We start from the raw sequence: 19,225 nt of genomic DNA on the forward strand, positions 1-19,225 counted from the left end.
AATATAACATATAATGTAAAATAAAAATCAATTGCGGTTTGACACCGTTCATCCGATCGCCACGAATCTTTTGGAATTTGATTAGAACACTCCAGGGAAGGAGTCAGATCTAGCGGCCCTAGGGGGATTTTACGACGGCAGAAAGTTTATTTTTGTCATCGTCCAGGGTTGTTCTACGATGTGGCGGAGCGGCATAGGGGGTCGTCGAGCAAAATTAATTTTCTACATTTATCGCTCATTAAGTTAGAATTTTACTCGCGGTTACTTTTTAGTCCTCATCGAGGGCTTTGAGTCTGACCGTCAGTTTTCCCACACGGCGTAGCAATTTATCGAAAAACATGCAAAAAATTAGCCACATGTACAGAGAGTGAGTACCCTAAAATCTTTTTCAAAGTACTCTTTGTTTTTCACATAAATTACAAAGATTGTATAAAAAAATAAAACAGGTCAGTTTTGACCTTTTTATCGAATTCTTCCAGATATGAAATTAACAGATCAGTACGGTGGTGGTGGTGGTGAGGGGAGGGGGGGGGGGGTTGTTAACTTCATTCAGTACTGTCCGGTCACTGTAGGTGTATTATCTTACCCAGCGTATATCCGGGTGTGACATTAATGCCGCTCTACACAATTTCCGCATGCCACGTCTGCAGTTTCTTCCAGACATCTTTTCGGCCACGAAGAAAGTCAAACCCCCCGCCCCCAAAACGAAGCAGAATGTATATAGAAAACATACTTTTACCAGTGTCCGCCCCCCGGAAAATGTTGTCTCCCCCCCCCCCCCCCCCCCCCGAAAATATCAAGTCCCCACGCCGGAGAACATAGTCTGGAAGAAACATTGCCCGTCTGGTAGTGAGGAGATGGGGGGGGGGGAATAACCAACTCAGAGTGAACATAGCGTCAGTTTATAGAAGGCTGTTCTGAATATACATATGCATGTTACATATATACCGATTCAGAAATAAATTTAAATAAGTTACAGTGGTATTATGACAGTCACATTTTTTACAGAGGGGTCCATGGGGGGGGGGGTTAGATACAGTTCTACACGCTATTGGGACGGAGTGGTCTAGCGGTAGAGTGCTGGACTGCTAACCCGTAAGTTTCGAGTTCGAATCCGGGTTCAAGGCAGTAGAACGTCCTTGAGTCCACCCAACTCTGATGGGTAGGCCCTACCTAACTCACGTTAGGGAAAGTAAAGGCGGCTGGGCATAGTGCTGACCACACTATCTCTTCATATGCCGAGGTCACAGAAACAAGTGAACTGTACTTCACTTGCCCAATAGACCGTCCGGTTTGAAAGGGAAACTTTTTTCTACACGCTATATGTTAGTAGGGTTATCACACATTTTACTAAAAACAAGTAAACTCAAAACACTGAATTTAAAACGTACTTTTATAAGATCAAATACAGTATGCAAGTTATTTAAATTGTTGAATGTGTTTTCCCCAGTCAAAATCAGCAATTTAGTTTATCCCATGGTATGGGGTCAGGCTCCCTGTCCTTTGATATAAATAGCCGTTGGCCAAAGCGAGGCTCCCGTATCACACGTGGTACAGTACACCTAGGTCCTAAAACATAGCACCAGACTTGGGCAACACACACACTCCCGTACGTGTACACACACCCCACAATTCTGCCCGTGCTGTTACACACCCCTCACTCTTGTACGTGTACACACACCCTCACGTTTGTTTGTTTTACACCCCCACACCTCAGTCTGTGTTACACACACTCCTCACTTCTGTACGTGTACACACACCCCTCACGTCTGTGTGTTTTACACACACCCCACACTTTTGTCCGTCTGCTCGAAGAACCATTTTTTGTTCAACGTCTCCTCCACCCTCTCCATGAACGCGCTGTAGGCTTGTCTGTGACGTCGGCGATGACGCTGAAAATATTCATACAATCACGTGGTTAACGACACAGTAGCTCTTACGTGAAAACTGTCACACAACATCAAATTCCGTGAAAACTGTCGCATAATATCAAATATCAACGGCTTGAAAATATTCATACAATCACATGTTTAACGACACAGTAGCTTTTACGTGAAAACTGCAGCATAATATCATTATCAAATATCAACGGCTTAAAACAAATGTATTTTACCAAGCATGCGATAACATGTGGAAAGGTGTTATCCGTAAATGACAGGCTATTTTAAAACACACCATTTATCGCAAATTTCGTTAAAAATCATCCCTTCCATTAAAATAACTTAACAAAGTTCTATCCCCATTGTGATGACGCAAGATTACGTCAGACATGTTTAGCAGATATAGGTTAGCAGAAACAGACTATAGGCCTAGTTGGTTGGTTAGAGAGGCCAATGGGCGCACAGGGCTGACCGGTCACGTGGGACGGTCAGCTGACCACTGAGGCGTGGGGCAGTAGAGCGATAGGCCAGGAGTTGTTAGGTAGCGGTCAGAGACGGCCGAGAATGTAGATAGTTCGGAGATCATGATTAGCTAGCGAAGGGAGAAGGTGTTAGGTTGTAGAATGTAGAGAACAGTTAGTGTTAGGATTGGTCATGGGAGTGCGTAGTAGTAGGTAGCATGTGGTATGAACAGTCAGTAGTAGAAGTAAATAGTACAGTGTAGATCAGTTAGGTAGAAACTTGAACATATATATCATTTTAATAAAGAACAATTATAGTTGAACTTGAACTGTGTGTTATTGGATTCATTCGTTCCGCCATCATAAAATCCACCCTCACAATTGGTGGAGCGCGGGTCGAGTGAGGGAAAGAACGTATATCAGCTATTCATGACGGAGTATGACTGGTGTATTGCTTTCTCTAACTCATCACAACAGCGGGTTTCTTCAGCCGGAGCGAGTTTGGATTACCAACACAAGGGAACAGTCAACGTGTCCAAAAAGATAAGTGCCTTCCAAAATTTTTTTTTTTTAAACGTTTGGGTTTAGAGCCGTGCTGGATAGCCTTTACCAGCGGTTTTTCTGCCTTATACACTCTATTGTTACGCACTGTTGCCTTAGTTTTGTTTACTTTCCTCAACACACACACACACACATACACAACCATGGAGGCAGAGTTTCAATGCTATACACGGTGCATACCATTAGACAAAACAGGAGAAGAAGTTGAAACATTTGTAGAGAATAAGTTAAGAAACAAGATAGTCAAGATAGTAAGACATGTCAAGAACAAAAGCATAGTTAGCGATAGAATTAGTGAAACGGAAAGTACAGCACATAGATAACACGCAACTGCCCAAGAACATCAACCCCATGACCAGGAATTTGACCCGGACCGTCCCCATACATGATTTTGAACAACGGACAAAAGTGAAGTCAAGTCAAGTCGAGTTTTTTTTTTTTTTTTTTTGTTAATCTAAGTCGTCGAGGAAATCGACGTGAAGTCGTACAGTCAGAAGTCAGAGTAGTCAAATCTGATGTCAATCGTGTTATTGAAGTCAGTGAAGTATAAGTCAGAACTGAAGTCAAAGAAGTCATTTGAAGTCAGTTAAGTCAGTCAATAAGTTGATGAAGTCATAGTTGAGGTCATAGTGACGTAGTTGAAGTCATGTTGCAGTCAAAGAAAAGTCTTTGATGTTATATTAAAGTCGTTGAGGTCATAGTGAAGAAGTGAAATCGTCGAAGTTATAGTGAAGTCTTTGAAATCAAAATGATGTCGTTGAAATCTTTGAAGTCAAGGTTAAAGTCCTTGAAGTCGTAGTAAAGTCTTTGAGGTCAAATTGAAGCCTTTGAAGTCATATTGAAGTTGTTGAAGTCAAAGTGAAGTCTTTGAAGTCATATTGAAGTTGTTGAAGTCAAAGTGAAGTCTTTGAAGTCATTTTGAAGTCGTTGAGGTCAAAGAAAAAGTCTTTGAAGTCAAAGTGAAGTCGTTGAAGTCTTTGAGGTCAAAGTGAAGTCGTCTAAGTCGAAGTTTAAGTCAGTCAGTGATGCCGTTAAAGTCGAATCAAAGTCAGTCGGTGAAATCAGTTATTTAAGTCGTTGAAGTCGAAGTTAGGTCAGTTTAAGTCAGTCGAAGTCAGTCAGGTTGCTGAAGTCCTAACAGTGGCGGAACTAGAAAAAAAGGGCTCCCCCGCAAAGAAAAAATTAGGGCCCCCTATATATATATATATATATATATATATATATATATATATATATATATATATATATATATATATATATATATATATATATATATATAATATCTATATCCTGAGTAATTTAGTCTACTTCATTGCAATATAAAACCATTCTGGGAGAACAATCCAGACAAATTTGGTCCAAACTCATCTTAAGCTAGAAATCATCAAAAACACTTCTAAACATGCTGGTCAAAAATATATAAAGACGTAAGCTTGATTCGTGAATGGTTTCTCGCGTTATGTTTATTCTTTTCATTTTTGGCTTTTATAATATCAATTTTGAAAACATTGATTTTTATGGCTATACCATTGTTTATTACGTCTTATTTAAATAATAATTCAGAGAATTTAATTGCTTTTTAATATACATAGCACAAAACTATTTAAATGAGCTTTGTGGGCATCCCTATTTTAAAGAAGGGCAGTAAGTCATGGAAGTAGTGTGAATGTTTGCCTACCTTTCAAACTATAGCTCTTGTAGATTATAAAATATTTTTCTACGCAACAATCTCTGCTATAGTAGACCTTTTTTTTTTTTTTTTTTTTTTACAAAACCACTTTTAAGATGCATGAAAAACATAATTTTTGAAAAACAAATTCATTGTTTTTGGTCGGAACTGGGCCCCTAAACGTCCTGGGCCCCCCCGCATTGCGGGGTCTGGCGGTATGGTAGTTCCGCCCCTGAGTCCTAAGTGAAGTCAGTTGTCAAAGTGAAGTCAGTCAAATTACTGAAGTCTAAAGTGAAGTCAGTCGTTAATTTGAAGTCAGTCGAGTTACTGAAGTCATAAGTGAAGTCAGTCATTAAGTCAAGCCAGCCAGTTTTTTGTCAAAAGTCAGATAGTGAGAGCTGCTCCACTATATGATTACGAGTTCAAACGTTATTTGAAACGGCACGATTATTTATATACACTCACATGTCTATTCTTTTTGTGAAGCTATTTCTAAGCTCTAGTAGTGTTTACGTCTATTGAGTTTATTAGGCTGTACAGATTGTTGTTAGATTAGAGTGTACTGATTTTTATTTGGTTATGTTGTAATGTTATTTTTATATGTTGTTATGCTGCCAGACAAATGTTCAGCACGTATAAATTTGGGATTGAGGTTTTTTTAATGGAAGGTACCTCTGTCTGAATACTTGTCTGCGCGGGCACTAAAATGTTCACGTAAAGCCATTGCTCATGGTCTTGTAATACAATTTTCAGACCCACTACGTTTATTCAGAATGAGACGAGATGAAGCAGACACTTCAAAGAGTGCCGCCACCTGAAGCCCTGATTACGTTGAATTACCTGGACAGCGGACAGACCTGCTGAACAGAGAATTGCCCTGGTCAAGACAGCGGACGCATCGCCACCGCTTCGCCCCACCTTGGGGTTGAATAACAGACCGCCAGCTACGTGCACCTACGTCGGCACATACAAAGGGTAGAAGACCCGTCGTCCAGGTTCCCAGCGTCGGAATGTTACGTCATTGTTCGCCACGCATCAGACAGCTCCAGTTCATCGTATAACCACTCTACGTGGACGTCTCAACCAGCGTTGAGATGAGATTGTTGCGTCATCACATTGACCAACGAAAGTTACGCCTACACCCGCCTCACGGGAACTTACGTAGACCAACGCCACAACCCACCCACCACAGATGAACGCCAATAATTACATAACACTTACACACACACACACTTACACTGCTCGTTGAGCCCGTTCAACCAGTTACACATCGCTACTAAGATTAGCTCAAGGCCAGTACACGACAACCTAGCCAGAACTGAGTTTCACATGATTGAATTCACACATACCATGAAACATAGACATACATTATCAAGCAGAGACACCACAGACGTCAGGATACCGTACAAGAACTAGAACAATGACATTCCTTTCCAAGAACACAGACAGAAGATTTTATGTTTTTGTAAACTGTGCTGTCCCATTTTGTATTTGATTGATATGATTGATGTTAGGGATAGAATATAGTAGTAAGATAGATAGTTGTTGATGTATTAGATTAGTAGTAGACGCTGAAAAATATAATTTGTCAGCTACAGAAAGGGAGGGAGATATGTGATGACGCAAGATTACGTCAGACATGTTTAGCAGATATAGGTTAGCAGAAACAGACTATAGGCCTAGTTGGTTGGTTAGAGAGGCCAATGGGCGCACAGGGCTGACCGGTCACGTGGGACGGTCAGCTGACCACTGAGGCGTGGGGCAGTAGAGCGATAGGCCAGGAGTTGTTAGGTAGCGGTCAGAGACGGCCGAGAATGTAGATAGTTCGGAGATCATGATTAGCTAGCGAAGGGAGAAGGTGTTAGGTTGTAGAATGTAGAGAACAGTTAGTGTTAGGATTGGTCATGGGAGTGCGTAGTAGTAGGTAGCATGTGGTATGAACAGTCAGTAGTAGAAGTAAATAGTACAGTGTAGATCAGTTAGGTAGAAACTTGAACATATATATCATTTTAATAAAGAACAATTATAGTTGAACTTGAACTGTGTGTTATTGGATTCATTCGTGCCGCCTTTCTTAAAACCCCCACCCTCACACCCATTAAATTAACTAACATTTGAACGAAAATAATAGTTTTTCGTTATTTTTGTTTTAAATAATAAATACTGTCAAATCTTTAGCCCTTTATTTACCTACCCTACATCGCACAGCTTCGTGACTGTCTAAGCCCCTCCCAACCATTAGATATGTAAAGTCATTTATAGACAACAACCTATCAATGCAGGTGTCTTAAATTGATACTAACAATATTTAACTCACAGAGAATGCCATATCTATCAATGCAGGTGTCTTAAATTGATATTATCAATATTTAACTCACCGATAATGCCACATATATCAATGCAGGTGTCTTAAATTGATACTATCAATATTTAACTCACCGATAAAGCCACATCTATCAATGCAGGTATCTTAAATTGATGCTATCAATATTTAACTCACCGATAATGCCAAACCTATCAATGCAGGTGTCTTAAATTGATACTATCAGTGCAGGTGTCTTAAATTGATACTATCAATATTTAACTCACCGGTAATGCCACATCTATCAATGCAGGTGTCTTAAATTGATACTATCAGTGCAGGTGTCTTAAATTAATACTATCAATATTTAACTCACCGATAATGCCAAACCTATCAATGCACGTGTCTTAAATTGATACTATCAATATTTAACTCACCGGTAATGCCACATCTATCAATGCAGGTGTCTTAAATTGATACTATCAGTGCAGGTGTCTTAAATTAATACTATCAATATTTAACTCACCGGTAATGCCACATCTATCAATGCAGGTGTCTTAAATTGATACTATCAGTGCAGGTGTCTTAAATTGATACTATCAATATTTAACTCACCGATAAAGCTACATCTACCAATGCAGGTGTCTTAAATTGATACTATCAATATTTAACTCACCGAAAAAGCCACATCTATCAATGCAGGTGTCTTAAATTGATACTATCAATGCAGGTGTCTTAAATTGATACTATCAATGCAGGTGTCTTAAATTGATACTATCAATGCAGGTGTCTTAAATTGAAATTATCAATATTTAACTCACCGAAAAAGCCACATCTATCAATGCAGGTGTCTTAAATTGATACCATCAATATTTAACTCACCGAGAATGCCGCGCTCTTCTGTGGCCAGTTGTCTCTGTCCAGTATCAGACGAGCATCCCATTTTTTCTTGGCTGACTGTGGTGGCGCCATCTGCCTGCCTTCTGCAAGGTCACGCTCTGGCGGTTCTCGGGGTAACCCATGTACTATAGAAGCAGACGACAACACAGTTAGGTTTTGTTACTTTCTACAAAATAAAAAAAATAATCAAACTTCCCATGTAGGCTACTAATTCAAGTTTTTATTTTAGCAATGTTATTATAAGTGTTTATTTTTGCCACTTAGATTTTATGTGTCTAAATTTACTTGTTATCGCTGATTAATTACTTAGAGATTATGCGATCATCTGATGTGGATATATTTTCAGTGTAGCAAACTATTTTAAAATAAAAGTGCGAAAAACTACTGTGATTCAACTATTTAAAATTAGGGTATGACAACGTTCTATTTAAAAGAAAAAAATGGACATTTGAGTACGTTGAAATGTGATGTAATTGTATGATGATAATGAGTAAAGCATGAGGTCCTTAGAATAAAACCTTTTCTGTTTTAACTATCTAAAACGTAAGCCTGTAAACCTACTGAAATCTAACTAACTAAAATGTAATGTAAACCTACCGTGATCTAACTATCTAAGACAGTGGTTCCCAACCTTTTTCGAGTGGCGACCCCCTTTCATAAAACGTAAGTGACCCGCGACCGCCATATAATTAACAAGTCGAAATTAGTAATAAATAATAACCACTAAATTAATATTTTCTAGTAGACTTTCAATATGAATTATTCTTGATAACTGTTTTAATACGATGAGCAAAATTACATGCTATTAACAAGCATTAACTAGCATTAACAATTAAATTTTGCAAATTTAGGAATTCATCTTGTTATTCATCGGCAATGCTGGTAACATCAAGAAAGCAGAGAATGGGTGACAATGCTCGGGGAAAATAACGCCGCAGTTCGTTGTCAAGAGATTCAAGATGCCCATAATCCTTTGAAAATTTTATCTATCACACAACACTGCAGAGTTTCTCAAACATGGCAGTATTTCAAATATTTATTTTTCCTCGCCAATTTTGCAGCTTTGATAAAAATGCCAAGAGATTATCATGAAAAGAGATAATATTCGTTCCTTTATCAGGTTAAGCTTATGTTGATGTTCGAATATATCTGCTAGGTATGATACTCTCTCTAACCACACCATGTCGTTAAAGTATATCAAAAGGTCTTGTTTCCTTGCACTTCCAAGAACATCTTGATTTCATCTTTCAATTCAAAAACACGATTGACATTTCCTATTGACAGTCAGCGTACTGAAACATGACGCACCATCCGTACAAGCCCCACAGCCGTTTTCCCATTTTAATCCTCCAGTTTCAAAAAACGTATTTATTTTCTCCATGATATCTTCACAAAACATCAACTCTTATTTGCTAACATCTGAATGAATATATTTCACAAAGACAAGCAACTGCGAACATTAACTCACGTCAGTCGATTCGTCAACTTGAAAATCAAACAATGGTGAAAGCTTGATTTCATTTTAAATTTGTCTTTTAACATAAGCCGCTGCATAGTATTATTAGAGATATTTGTTGCATCTTTACTGCACTGGAATCCCCAAGAATTAATTTTACCATCTTCAGCATACATGGTTTGATGAGATTTTCTCCTTTGTGTGAGAGGTTTTTTGCTTGGCAATTTCTAATACTACTTCATATGATGCTTGCACTAATGCTGTGTTTTCTTGGTGAAAACGTTCTGTTCGATCAAGTCTCTGACGTTTGCAACTACATATCTTGTATGGTGTGTTCCGAATGACTCGTCTCAAATTGACGTTTGGAAGTTTTCATAGACTCCTGACTAAGAACAACTTTGCACAGTACAAATTGTTTATTCTCTGTTCCATTTCCAGTGATGTTAGTAATATTTTTCTAAATATTTATGTTTTTTATTCATTGCTAGAGTTTAAGTCTACCAGTTGGCGACCCCCCAGAAAGCCCTTCGCGACCCCCAAGGGGGTCACGACCCCCAGGTTGGGAACCCATGATCTAAGACATAAGTGTGAAAACCTACTGTGATTCAAGCGCTGTGATTTAAAGTTCAGACCGTAAGGATCTCTTTCGTAGTCGGTCACAAACTCGTCCAGACCTAGAGACTTGATGGGTGGGTACTGGGGTCCCAGTAAATTAAAACTTTCATTAGCTCAGAATATATTAAACAAATTAATTTTAAACATGTTTAGATGTATTTTAGGCTTTAAGTTACCAAGCTTAAACAGTTCCGAGTTTTTAAACTAAAATAAACCTTGATTCTTTTAAAAACTCTCAAGCAAGGATATGTAGGCCTATATATATTTAAAGTCCAATGAACTCTATTTTATGCTGAATGCATGTAAGTTTTAATCGTAAGACTTTCAAATAGGCCTACATAGGTATTTATTTACCTGTCTAAAATCGTGTGGTTTAAGACACTTCATGGCTTGTATTTACCTGTCTAAAAAGGTTTGGGACACTCGTATGTCCCAGGTTTGTATTATAAAGTTCCCTTTTCAAACCTGACGTTCTGTCTATAGGGCAAGTGAAGTAGAGTTCACTTGTTTCTGTGCCCTCGGCATATGAAGAGATAGTGTGGTCAGCACTATGCCCAGCCTCCTTTACTTACCCTAACGTGAGTTAGGTACCCATCAGAGTTGGGTGGACTCAGCGACGGTCTACTGATTTGAACCCGCATTTGAACTCGAGACTTACGGGTTAGCAGTCCAGTTCTCTAGACCACCCCGTCCCATAGGTTTGTATTTACCTGTCTAAAATCGTGAGGTTTAGGACACTCGTATGTCCCTGGCTTGTATTTACCTGTCTAAAATCGTGAGGTTTAGGACACTGCATGGCTTGTATTTACCTGTCTAAAATCGTGAGGTTTAGGACACTCGTATGTCCCTGGCTTGTATTTACCTGTCTAAAATCGTGAGGTTTAGGACACTACATAGCTTGTATTTACCTGTCTAAAATCGTGAGGTTTAAGACACTGCATGGCTTGTATTTACCTGTCTAAAATCGTGAGGTTTAAGGCACTACCTGGCTTGTATTTACCTGTCTAAAATCGTGAGGCCTAGGACACTCGTATGTCCCTGGCTTGTATTTACCTGTCTAAAATCGTGAGGTTTAGGACACTCGTATGTCCCTGGCTTGTACATCCCCTGCTGAACAAACTTTTTCTTGGCTGTAAAAGGGCGATCAATCCGAAATCTTGTAACTATTTGCGGTTCTTTCTCTTGATGTTCCAGTATCCTCGGCAGTCGTTTATCTCCCCTTAAACAAACAGCAGTAATTGTGAATGGGCAATATACATCTAAAATGTATTCAGTCTCTAATTTTTGCTGATTTTTTTTTTACCCACGCCTTAATGCCACGTATCATCACAAAAAGTCAGACCTCTCCCCTCAAAGGACTTGACACTCCAGCCTACCCCCCCCCCCGCCCCCTTTCTTTATAAAAAAAAAACAACATCAGATGATGTATAGAGTTATTTTTCAAAAACTTCGCTATATATAAAGATTGACACGATTGTAGAAACGGACAATACCAGAATTCTTACAATAAACCTATCCGGCATCTACAAATCCAAAACATGCGGCATGACGCTAATATAACATCCAGTACATGTTATAGATTGTTATATAGATCTATGAACTGACCAATCTCGTCTCATGACGCCATTAAAGCATACAAGACACATCCATTAAAATATTATTTCAAGAAACCAACATATCTCGTTATACTTAAGCTAGTAAAACAAACACACCAAATACTGTAAAACATTTCTATCAATAAACCAACCCATCTCGCCTGATAATGCTATTCAACCAAACACAAAACACCCATTAAAATGCGATATCAAGAAACCAACTTATATCGTTATAGCTAGTAAAATAAACACCACATAGTGTTACAAATTTTTTTTATCAACAAACCAACTGATTTCGCTGGATGACGCTATTAACACAATCACAATACATCCATTAAAATTATATATCAATAATTCAATTTATCTCGCTCGGGCAGATGAGGCTCGTTAGCTGGGGACAGCCACTCTTCTAGGAGAGACAACTCCAAAATTAAACAACTGCTGCCTTGTAGTTTGTTCTTGGTTGGACAAAGGCTATGGAAGCAAATCCAAAAAGAAAAGCAGGCTGAAATCGGAGTCAATGGCCTCAATGGCGCATAACCAGTTGACACGTAACGCTTAATTGTGTTGGAGGCGTGGTCGAGTCGGCAAAAAGCTCATGGTTGATAAATTCGAACAAAGTCTCGAGTTCAAACCCACTGGCAGATAAATCTCGATCTCCTTCAACACTAAAAATTAAGAACGAAGAAGAAGAAGAAGAAGAAGAATTTATCTCGCAATACTGGTTCAGTAAAACAAACACACCAAATAGTGTAAGAATGTTCTATCAACAAACCTACCTGTCTCGTTTGATGACCTCCCTTTGTCCAGGTATGGTGCCGTAGATCCACGGTCTCATGGCATCCACCGTGTTACGCTTGGGTGGCTGTGGATCATAGACCAGGTAACGAAAGTCTGGCGGCGGTCGCTTCCAGATATCCGGTTCCACTTTCTCCGCCTGAGCCCTGAATATTTGAAATCAATTACACACAAACCATATCACGATAAAAAAAATTACACTGAAACCATATCACGATGAAAAATTTACACTGAAACCATATCACGATACAAAATTTACACTGAAACCATATCACGATAAAACATTACACACAAACCATATCACGATAAAAAATGTACACTGAAACCATATCACGATAAAACATTACACACAAACCATATCACGATAAAAAATGTACACTGAAACCATATCACGATAAAACATCACACTGAAACCATATCACGATAAAACATTACACACAAACCATATCACGATAAAACATCACACTGAAACCATATCACGATAAAACATTACACACAAACCATATCACGATAAAACATCACACTGAAACCATATCACGATAAAACATTACACACAAACCATATCACGATAAAACATTACACACAAACCATATCACGATAAAACATTACACACAAACCATATCACGATAAAACATTACACACAAACCATATCACGATAAAACATTACACACAAACCATATCACGATAAAACATTACACACAAACCATATCACGATAACAAAATTACACTGAAACCACATAACGATAAAACATTACACACAAACCATATCACGATAAAACATTACACTGAAACCATATCACGATAAAAATTTTAAAGTCGTGTCAGTTTCAATAGCCTAGTTGTTTTAGAAAGTACAGCAAGCGGTTTGTAAAATCTGGCTATTTGATCATGTCTTTAGAGTGTAAACATTTGCCGAAACGTTTAGTATATTACATTAAATATGAAAGCTTATGGAGTAAAGTCAAAACACTAATGAGTTTATTTGCCAGGGTATAACTTGAGTCAGACTATTTACAGAGTAAGGTATCTATACCTTACGCCCCCCCCCCCCTCATCTATAACAGTTAAGTCAGAACATTTATATGAGAATAAATCTATACATTAACCCACCACACAAACACATATACATAGAAGCACACACACGAAAACAGTTAAGTCAGAACATTTACAGAACGACGTCTCTACACCTTGACCCCCCTACACACACACCTATAACAGTTGTTGAGACAGAATATTTATATAAAGTCGGAACAATACACCAACGTATAATACAATTGTGACAGACCATTTAAAATACAACTGATCTACACCTTAACACTTACACTAACACCCACATCAACACCCACATCAACACCCACACCAACACCCAAGCCAACACCCACACCAACACCAGCACCCATACCAACACCCACACCCACACCAACACCTACACCCACATCAACACCCATACCAACACCCACACCCACAACAACAGCCCCACCCACACCAACACCAACACCCACACCAACACCCACACCCATACCAACAACCCCACCCACACCAACACCCACACCCACACTAACCCCCCCCCCCCCCCCACTCCTCTGGTAACTAAAGCATTTAGCTCACTTGAATGTCTGGCTCCGTGTCTGTAGCAGGCCATCCTCAGCATCAAACGACGTCTTGTTATCAAAGTAAAACTGACCGTCTAGGTTGAGAGAGCCGGCTGCCAGTGGCTCAAGGCGCGAGGAGCTGGTGCGGCTCACAACACGGCTCATCTGAGTACACCAGGTTCATTATGGGGAGGATAGAAATAACGGTCTCAGATCAGAATGACTATGGTGTAGATAGAGTAGAGTTCATCTATTTCTCTGACCATAGAGTGGTCAGCACTATGCTGAGAGGCCTTTTTTTTGGGTCTTGTACCCACCAAATATGAGTTGAACCAGGCACCACTATGAGCCCCACCCCCCAACCCGCCTTAGAAAAAAAAACAACCTAGATACTATTGGGTGAGTGATCTACCGCTCCACCTCTAGATTACGCCGTGCCAATAACTTTACTTATTGTAAAACATAGCCTGTTGAAATATATATATATATATATATATATATATATATATATATATATATATATATATATATATATATATATATATATATATATATATATATATATATATATATATATATATATATATATATATATATATATATATATATATATATATATATATATATATATATATATATATATATATATATACATATATATGTGTGTGTGTTAATTTAATATATGTTATATTATATAATTATAAAATATTATATATACATATATATATAGACCTATATATCAATAATTATATATGTGTGAATACGTGTATTAAATACAATTATATTTATATAATATTATATATATATATATATATATATATATATATATATATATATATATATATATATATATACATATATACATATATACATATACACATATATATATATATATATATATATATATATATATATATATATATATATATATATATATAAATATATATATATATATATATATATATATATATATATATATATATATATATATATATATATATATATATATATACATATATATATATATGTATATTATATATATGTATATATATATGTATATATATATATATATATATATATATATATATATATATATACATATATATATATATATGTATATATATATATGTATATATATATGTATATATATATATATATATATATATATATATATATATATATATATATATATATACATATTTATATATATACATACACACCTTGTTTGTATACTAACCCTATAGACTAGAAGTATAATATCCTAGGTCCCCTAGCACCAAACTACACACTACACAGACACAGCGTCACCCATACGGCCTAACTTATCTGAATAACAAAAGACCAATCCGGCTCTGCGTCTTGGCTTTTCCTTTGATCGGAGTTGAGGTTCTTGATTCAATTTGAAGAAATATTTCAATACCACTTGGACAGGATAATCGATGATATCGCTAACTACACAAGCCACACTGATCCAAATCACTTCACGTGGATATAGTCGTTAGATCAGTAATTAGAATTCTATCAAAAGCATATCGAAGCTTACAGTTAGGTAGAGAAAAAAAAACCCAGATTACATAATGGCTTTCTCCTGTCAGCATTGGCTAGAAGACGGGCTGTATTACTGACATGCTATTAAAGGCTCAAACAATATTTAGTTCATGGAAGGCCAGGCCAATTTAAGATCGTAAGGGAAATGGCTTTCGTGTAAATTAGTAAGGGAGATAACTTCAAGTGCCTACCTAAATAAAAGGGCAGTAACTTGGCAAGTTAACAGACTAGTATAAAAATGTCTTCGATTAGTACTTTTATAATATTTATGAAATCGGGAAACATAAAATGCTGTTATAAAATGCTGCTATAAAATAGTTGTAAACAGCTTTTGTTATCGCAATCAGTATTAGTCAACATAAGCACACAAACAAACAAACACACAGGGCAAAAACACGTACATACACACACGTACAAAGGCGTAAAATGAAACACATTCTCACACAATGGCTAATATTCAAACACGAAAAAAAAAAAACACGAAATAACAAAACAAAACATTAGATATCTTTAAATAGATCTGGTAGGTCACACAAAAAAGAACAACATACGGTACCTAATATTCAATTTTTGCCTTATCTAACTCTGACATAACCCGATATGCCAAATTGTTAGAAGGTAATCGCCTTTTCATTGCATCCCCCCCCCCCCCCCCCCATAACCCTTAGAGTCACAGAACGAAATAAAGTCAGGTTTTTATTGATTCCAGTAAATCACTCAAGCACAGAAACAATGTCATGGTTTAGTGGACCGTGACCTTACCCCCCTGGGTCCCAGCACCCCCCCACCCTCCCGGGCACTTGTTTATGCCAAACAACAGATTAAACCTCTTGAACTGCCAACAGGTTAGGCCGGTACGCCCCTCTTGTCGTTTATTCCCGCCGGGGCCATTAAATCAATAATCGTATCAATCAGATAGTACAGGACACCGAACGTGTTGCATTCGATAATGCAGTTTAAAAAAAAATCTTTTAAATAGCCCACGACTTAGCAACAAGAACTTATGTTTTATACGTGTGTTAGAGCTCGTTTTTATTTACATACAAAGTTGCTTGATATTGAAATAAACAAGCAACAAATTCTACATTAAAGATATACAATAGCATTTTTGTATTATAATTTTCTTGGTACATGTAACCGGATTTTTTAAATAGAAATTTCAGTTGATTAAGTACCGAAAACTACAATATAAAATACATGTAATAAAAATTTCAAAAAGAGAATGAATGTTTTACAAACTGAAACTGCCAGTTGGTACGAGTGAATGCCACATGCAGGCCGTATTCTATTGCCAGTTGTTTGTGGTGGTAATGATGGTGGTGGTGAGTGTGTGTGGTGTGTGTGTGGGGGGGGGGGGGTGGGAGAGGGGTATTTCCACATATTAGACGCGAGCGTGGCGTAACTGGAAAAACATCCACTGGCAGTCAGTATATTAAACACAGGTTAACTTAACATTGGTATCTGTATCTGTGATAGATAGGTTGACAGTTTGACACAAAATAGAGTTGGTCTATTCATACCTGTATTTATATTTGATTGAAATACGAGTGTTAGTCTGTTTACACTTGTCATTGATAGTTGACAAAACAGAATTCGACCTTGGTATCAGTAACCAAATGTCGTCAGACATACACAAACACATACAAACACATACACACACACACACCCACACACCCACACACACCCACAAATAACCCCATCCCACTAAAAAACATTTCTTAAAAAATAATTTAAAAAAAAAACCTCTGGAATTTTACTAACACCGCCGGTAACTTAAAACACCTAAATATTTTATTTAACCGAAAAAATGTGTTTATTTAATGTTCCAGCTCTAAACCAACTTTTCTCTATTTCCCTAACGTGTCTGTCTGATGCTAAAATACTGTCAATTGTTTAAAGGGAAATAACTGCTGTTGATATTTTTCAGTTCTCTGACTTGATTTATGCTACAACCATCGGTCATTAGGCAGGTTTTTAACCATGTTGTAGACAGCGTTAAGGTAAAAAATATCTGAGTGATGTGTACAGATATTTTACAAATTGGTTTTTGTTAATTTCTCTAGTAAAAGACATACAGAATTGTATAGCAGAATTGTAGTGCAGAAATCTATAGTAGAAATGTATAGAAAAATGTACGAAAGAAACGTATAGTAATATGTATAGTAGAAATATATTGTACAAATGTATCTTCGTTGTACACTACTCTGTTGTGGATGCTGATGTACATTAAAATATGTCAGGTCAATATTTTATGTACAGACGTATCACAATGATATAGCCTGAATTTTATGGCAGAAATTTAAAAAAATGAGGGTCAAGGTCAGTTTCATGTGTGGATAAAAGCGGTTATGGTAACTTAAAGATACAACATCCACTTGGATAAAAGCGTTACGTATGACTTTAAGATACAACATTTGTGTTGATAAAAGCGGTTATGGTAAATGTAAAGATAAAACATCCATTTGGATAAAAGCGTTACGTATGACTTTAAGATACAACATTTGTGTTGATAAAAGCGGTTATGGTAAATGTAAAGATAAAACATCCATTTGGATAAAAGCGTTACGTATGACTTTAAGATACAACATTTGTGTTGATAAAATCGGTTATGGTAAATGTAAAGATAAAACATCCATTTGGATAAAAGCGTTAAGTATAACTTTAAGATACAACATCCAGAAATTAAGTACCTTAAACTAATATAGAGACGACAAACAAGACATATCTGAAGCTAGTGGCTTAAACATGTGGATACAATATTTTGATGAATGGATCTACGTAAGTTTGTCTGATGTTGAAAGGGGTGGGCGTGGTAGAGTTGGTAAAGTCGAGTTCTTGGTTGGACAAAAGCTATGGAAGCAAATCCAAAAACAAAAGCAGGCTGAAATCGGAGTCAATGGCCTGAATGGAGCATAATCAGTTGACATGTATACTTAATTGTGTTGGAGGGGGATCTCTCCCAACACTAAAATTATGAATGAAGAAGAAGGAGAAGATGAAACTAGTGACTTAAATATCTGTGTACACTATATTGATGAATGGATTTACGTAAGTTTGTCTGATGTTAAAAGGGACTTAATCTAATTGACACAACACTACGAGAAACACAGGTGTAATGTAATTGTAATGTTATGTGTTGGAGCGGGGTTAAAATCACACTGTTTAACTTTATTTGCGTATTAGTGTGTTTGTCTTCCTCAATTTGAAATACAATTTATTTTATTTTCTTTATTATTCCACACACGCTACAAATTGATTTTTTTTTTAAAATTGACAATTTATGCAAATCATTAAAAACAACAACGCATTTTCGTTTAAATTTAAAGAATGAAACGAAACAAAAAAAAGAGAGCCACATTTTAAACAAACCGCTAGATCACGTGACGAGCTAATAGAAACTCGTGCAACAGCTTGACCTCCAGCTCGCTGTGCAGACGATGTGTCTAAATTACGTAAGTGTGAAGAAACAACCAAGACAGTCTATAACGATCACCTAGTTTACCTGTTGTTGTTTTTTTCCAACTCGAGGTCTATGACCTGTTATACTTAATATTGATTATTTTTAGGTAAACCAATACGTCCGATCGATTAGTTTAAGCTCGTTAACATAGTTTTTTTTAATCCAAAAATAAATTTTAAAGACGGTTTGCGTGTGGTTGGTTGTGACGGGGAGGAGTGAAGACAGTGTCCACTAGCGCACGTGCATCGGGTTAGTTACATGTGCACCTTTGTGGAGCGGTGAGTAGCACGTGATTGGGTAAATGGTTGGACAGGGGGGGGGGGTGATAACTGCCTCGTGTTTCAAGAATATGTAAACAATACTTTTTTTTTATAACTACGTATTGTTT

General features: G+C 37.1%; 1 protein-coding gene across 2 annotated transcripts; it reads right to left on the reverse strand.

The window, feature by feature from the left end:
* Positions 1 to 1,385: 1,385 nt before the first annotated feature.
* Positions 1,386 to 15,240, reverse strand: LOC131935044 (uncharacterized). 2 transcript variants are annotated; one of them, XM_059291321.1, is made up of 7 exons: positions 15,067 to 15,240; positions 13,846 to 13,994; positions 12,219 to 12,383; positions 10,898 to 11,063; positions 9,829 to 9,925; positions 7,756 to 7,898; positions 1,386 to 1,892 (listed from the first exon to the last, which is right to left on the reverse strand). In XM_059291321.1, exons 2-7 carry the CDS (start codon positions 13,992 to 13,994, stop codon positions 1,779 to 1,781), a joined length of 834 nt encoding a protein of 277 aa, XP_059147304.1. In that variant the 5' UTR covers positions 15,067 to 15,240; the 3' UTR covers positions 1,386 to 1,778. The 2 variants fall into 2 exon arrangements, with proteins under 2 accessions (XP_059147304.1, XP_059147305.1); XM_059291322.1 differs by lacking the exon at positions 15,067 to 15,240 and adding an exon at positions 14,215 to 14,233.
* Between the last annotated feature and the right edge of the window lie 3,985 nt (positions 15,241 to 19,225).

This window comes from Physella acuta, unplaced genomic scaffold, assembly GCF_028476545.2.
Source record: "Physella acuta isolate Inbredline_101_S28 unplaced genomic scaffold, ASM2847654v3 ptg000129l, whole genome shotgun sequence".
Taxonomy (NCBI): domain Eukaryota; kingdom Metazoa; phylum Mollusca; class Gastropoda; family Physidae; genus Physella; species Physella acuta.

What these genes read in the sequence shown, in the direction of transcription:
- LOC131935044 (XM_059291321.1), bottom strand. Translation starts at nt 13,994, where the DNA reads ATGAGCCGTGTTGTGAGCCGCACCAGCTCCTCGCGCCTTGAGCCACTG. An exon ending in ACACGGAGCCAGACATTCAA is followed by an intron (nt 12,384 to 13,845) that starts GTGAGCTAAATG and finishes TCAAATATTCAG; the next exon opens with GGCTCAGGCGGAGAAAGTGG. An exon ending in AACCTCACGATTTTAGACAG is followed by an intron (nt 9,926 to 10,897) that starts GTAAATACAAGC and finishes CTGGGACCCCAG; the next exon opens with TACCCACCCATCAAGTCTCT.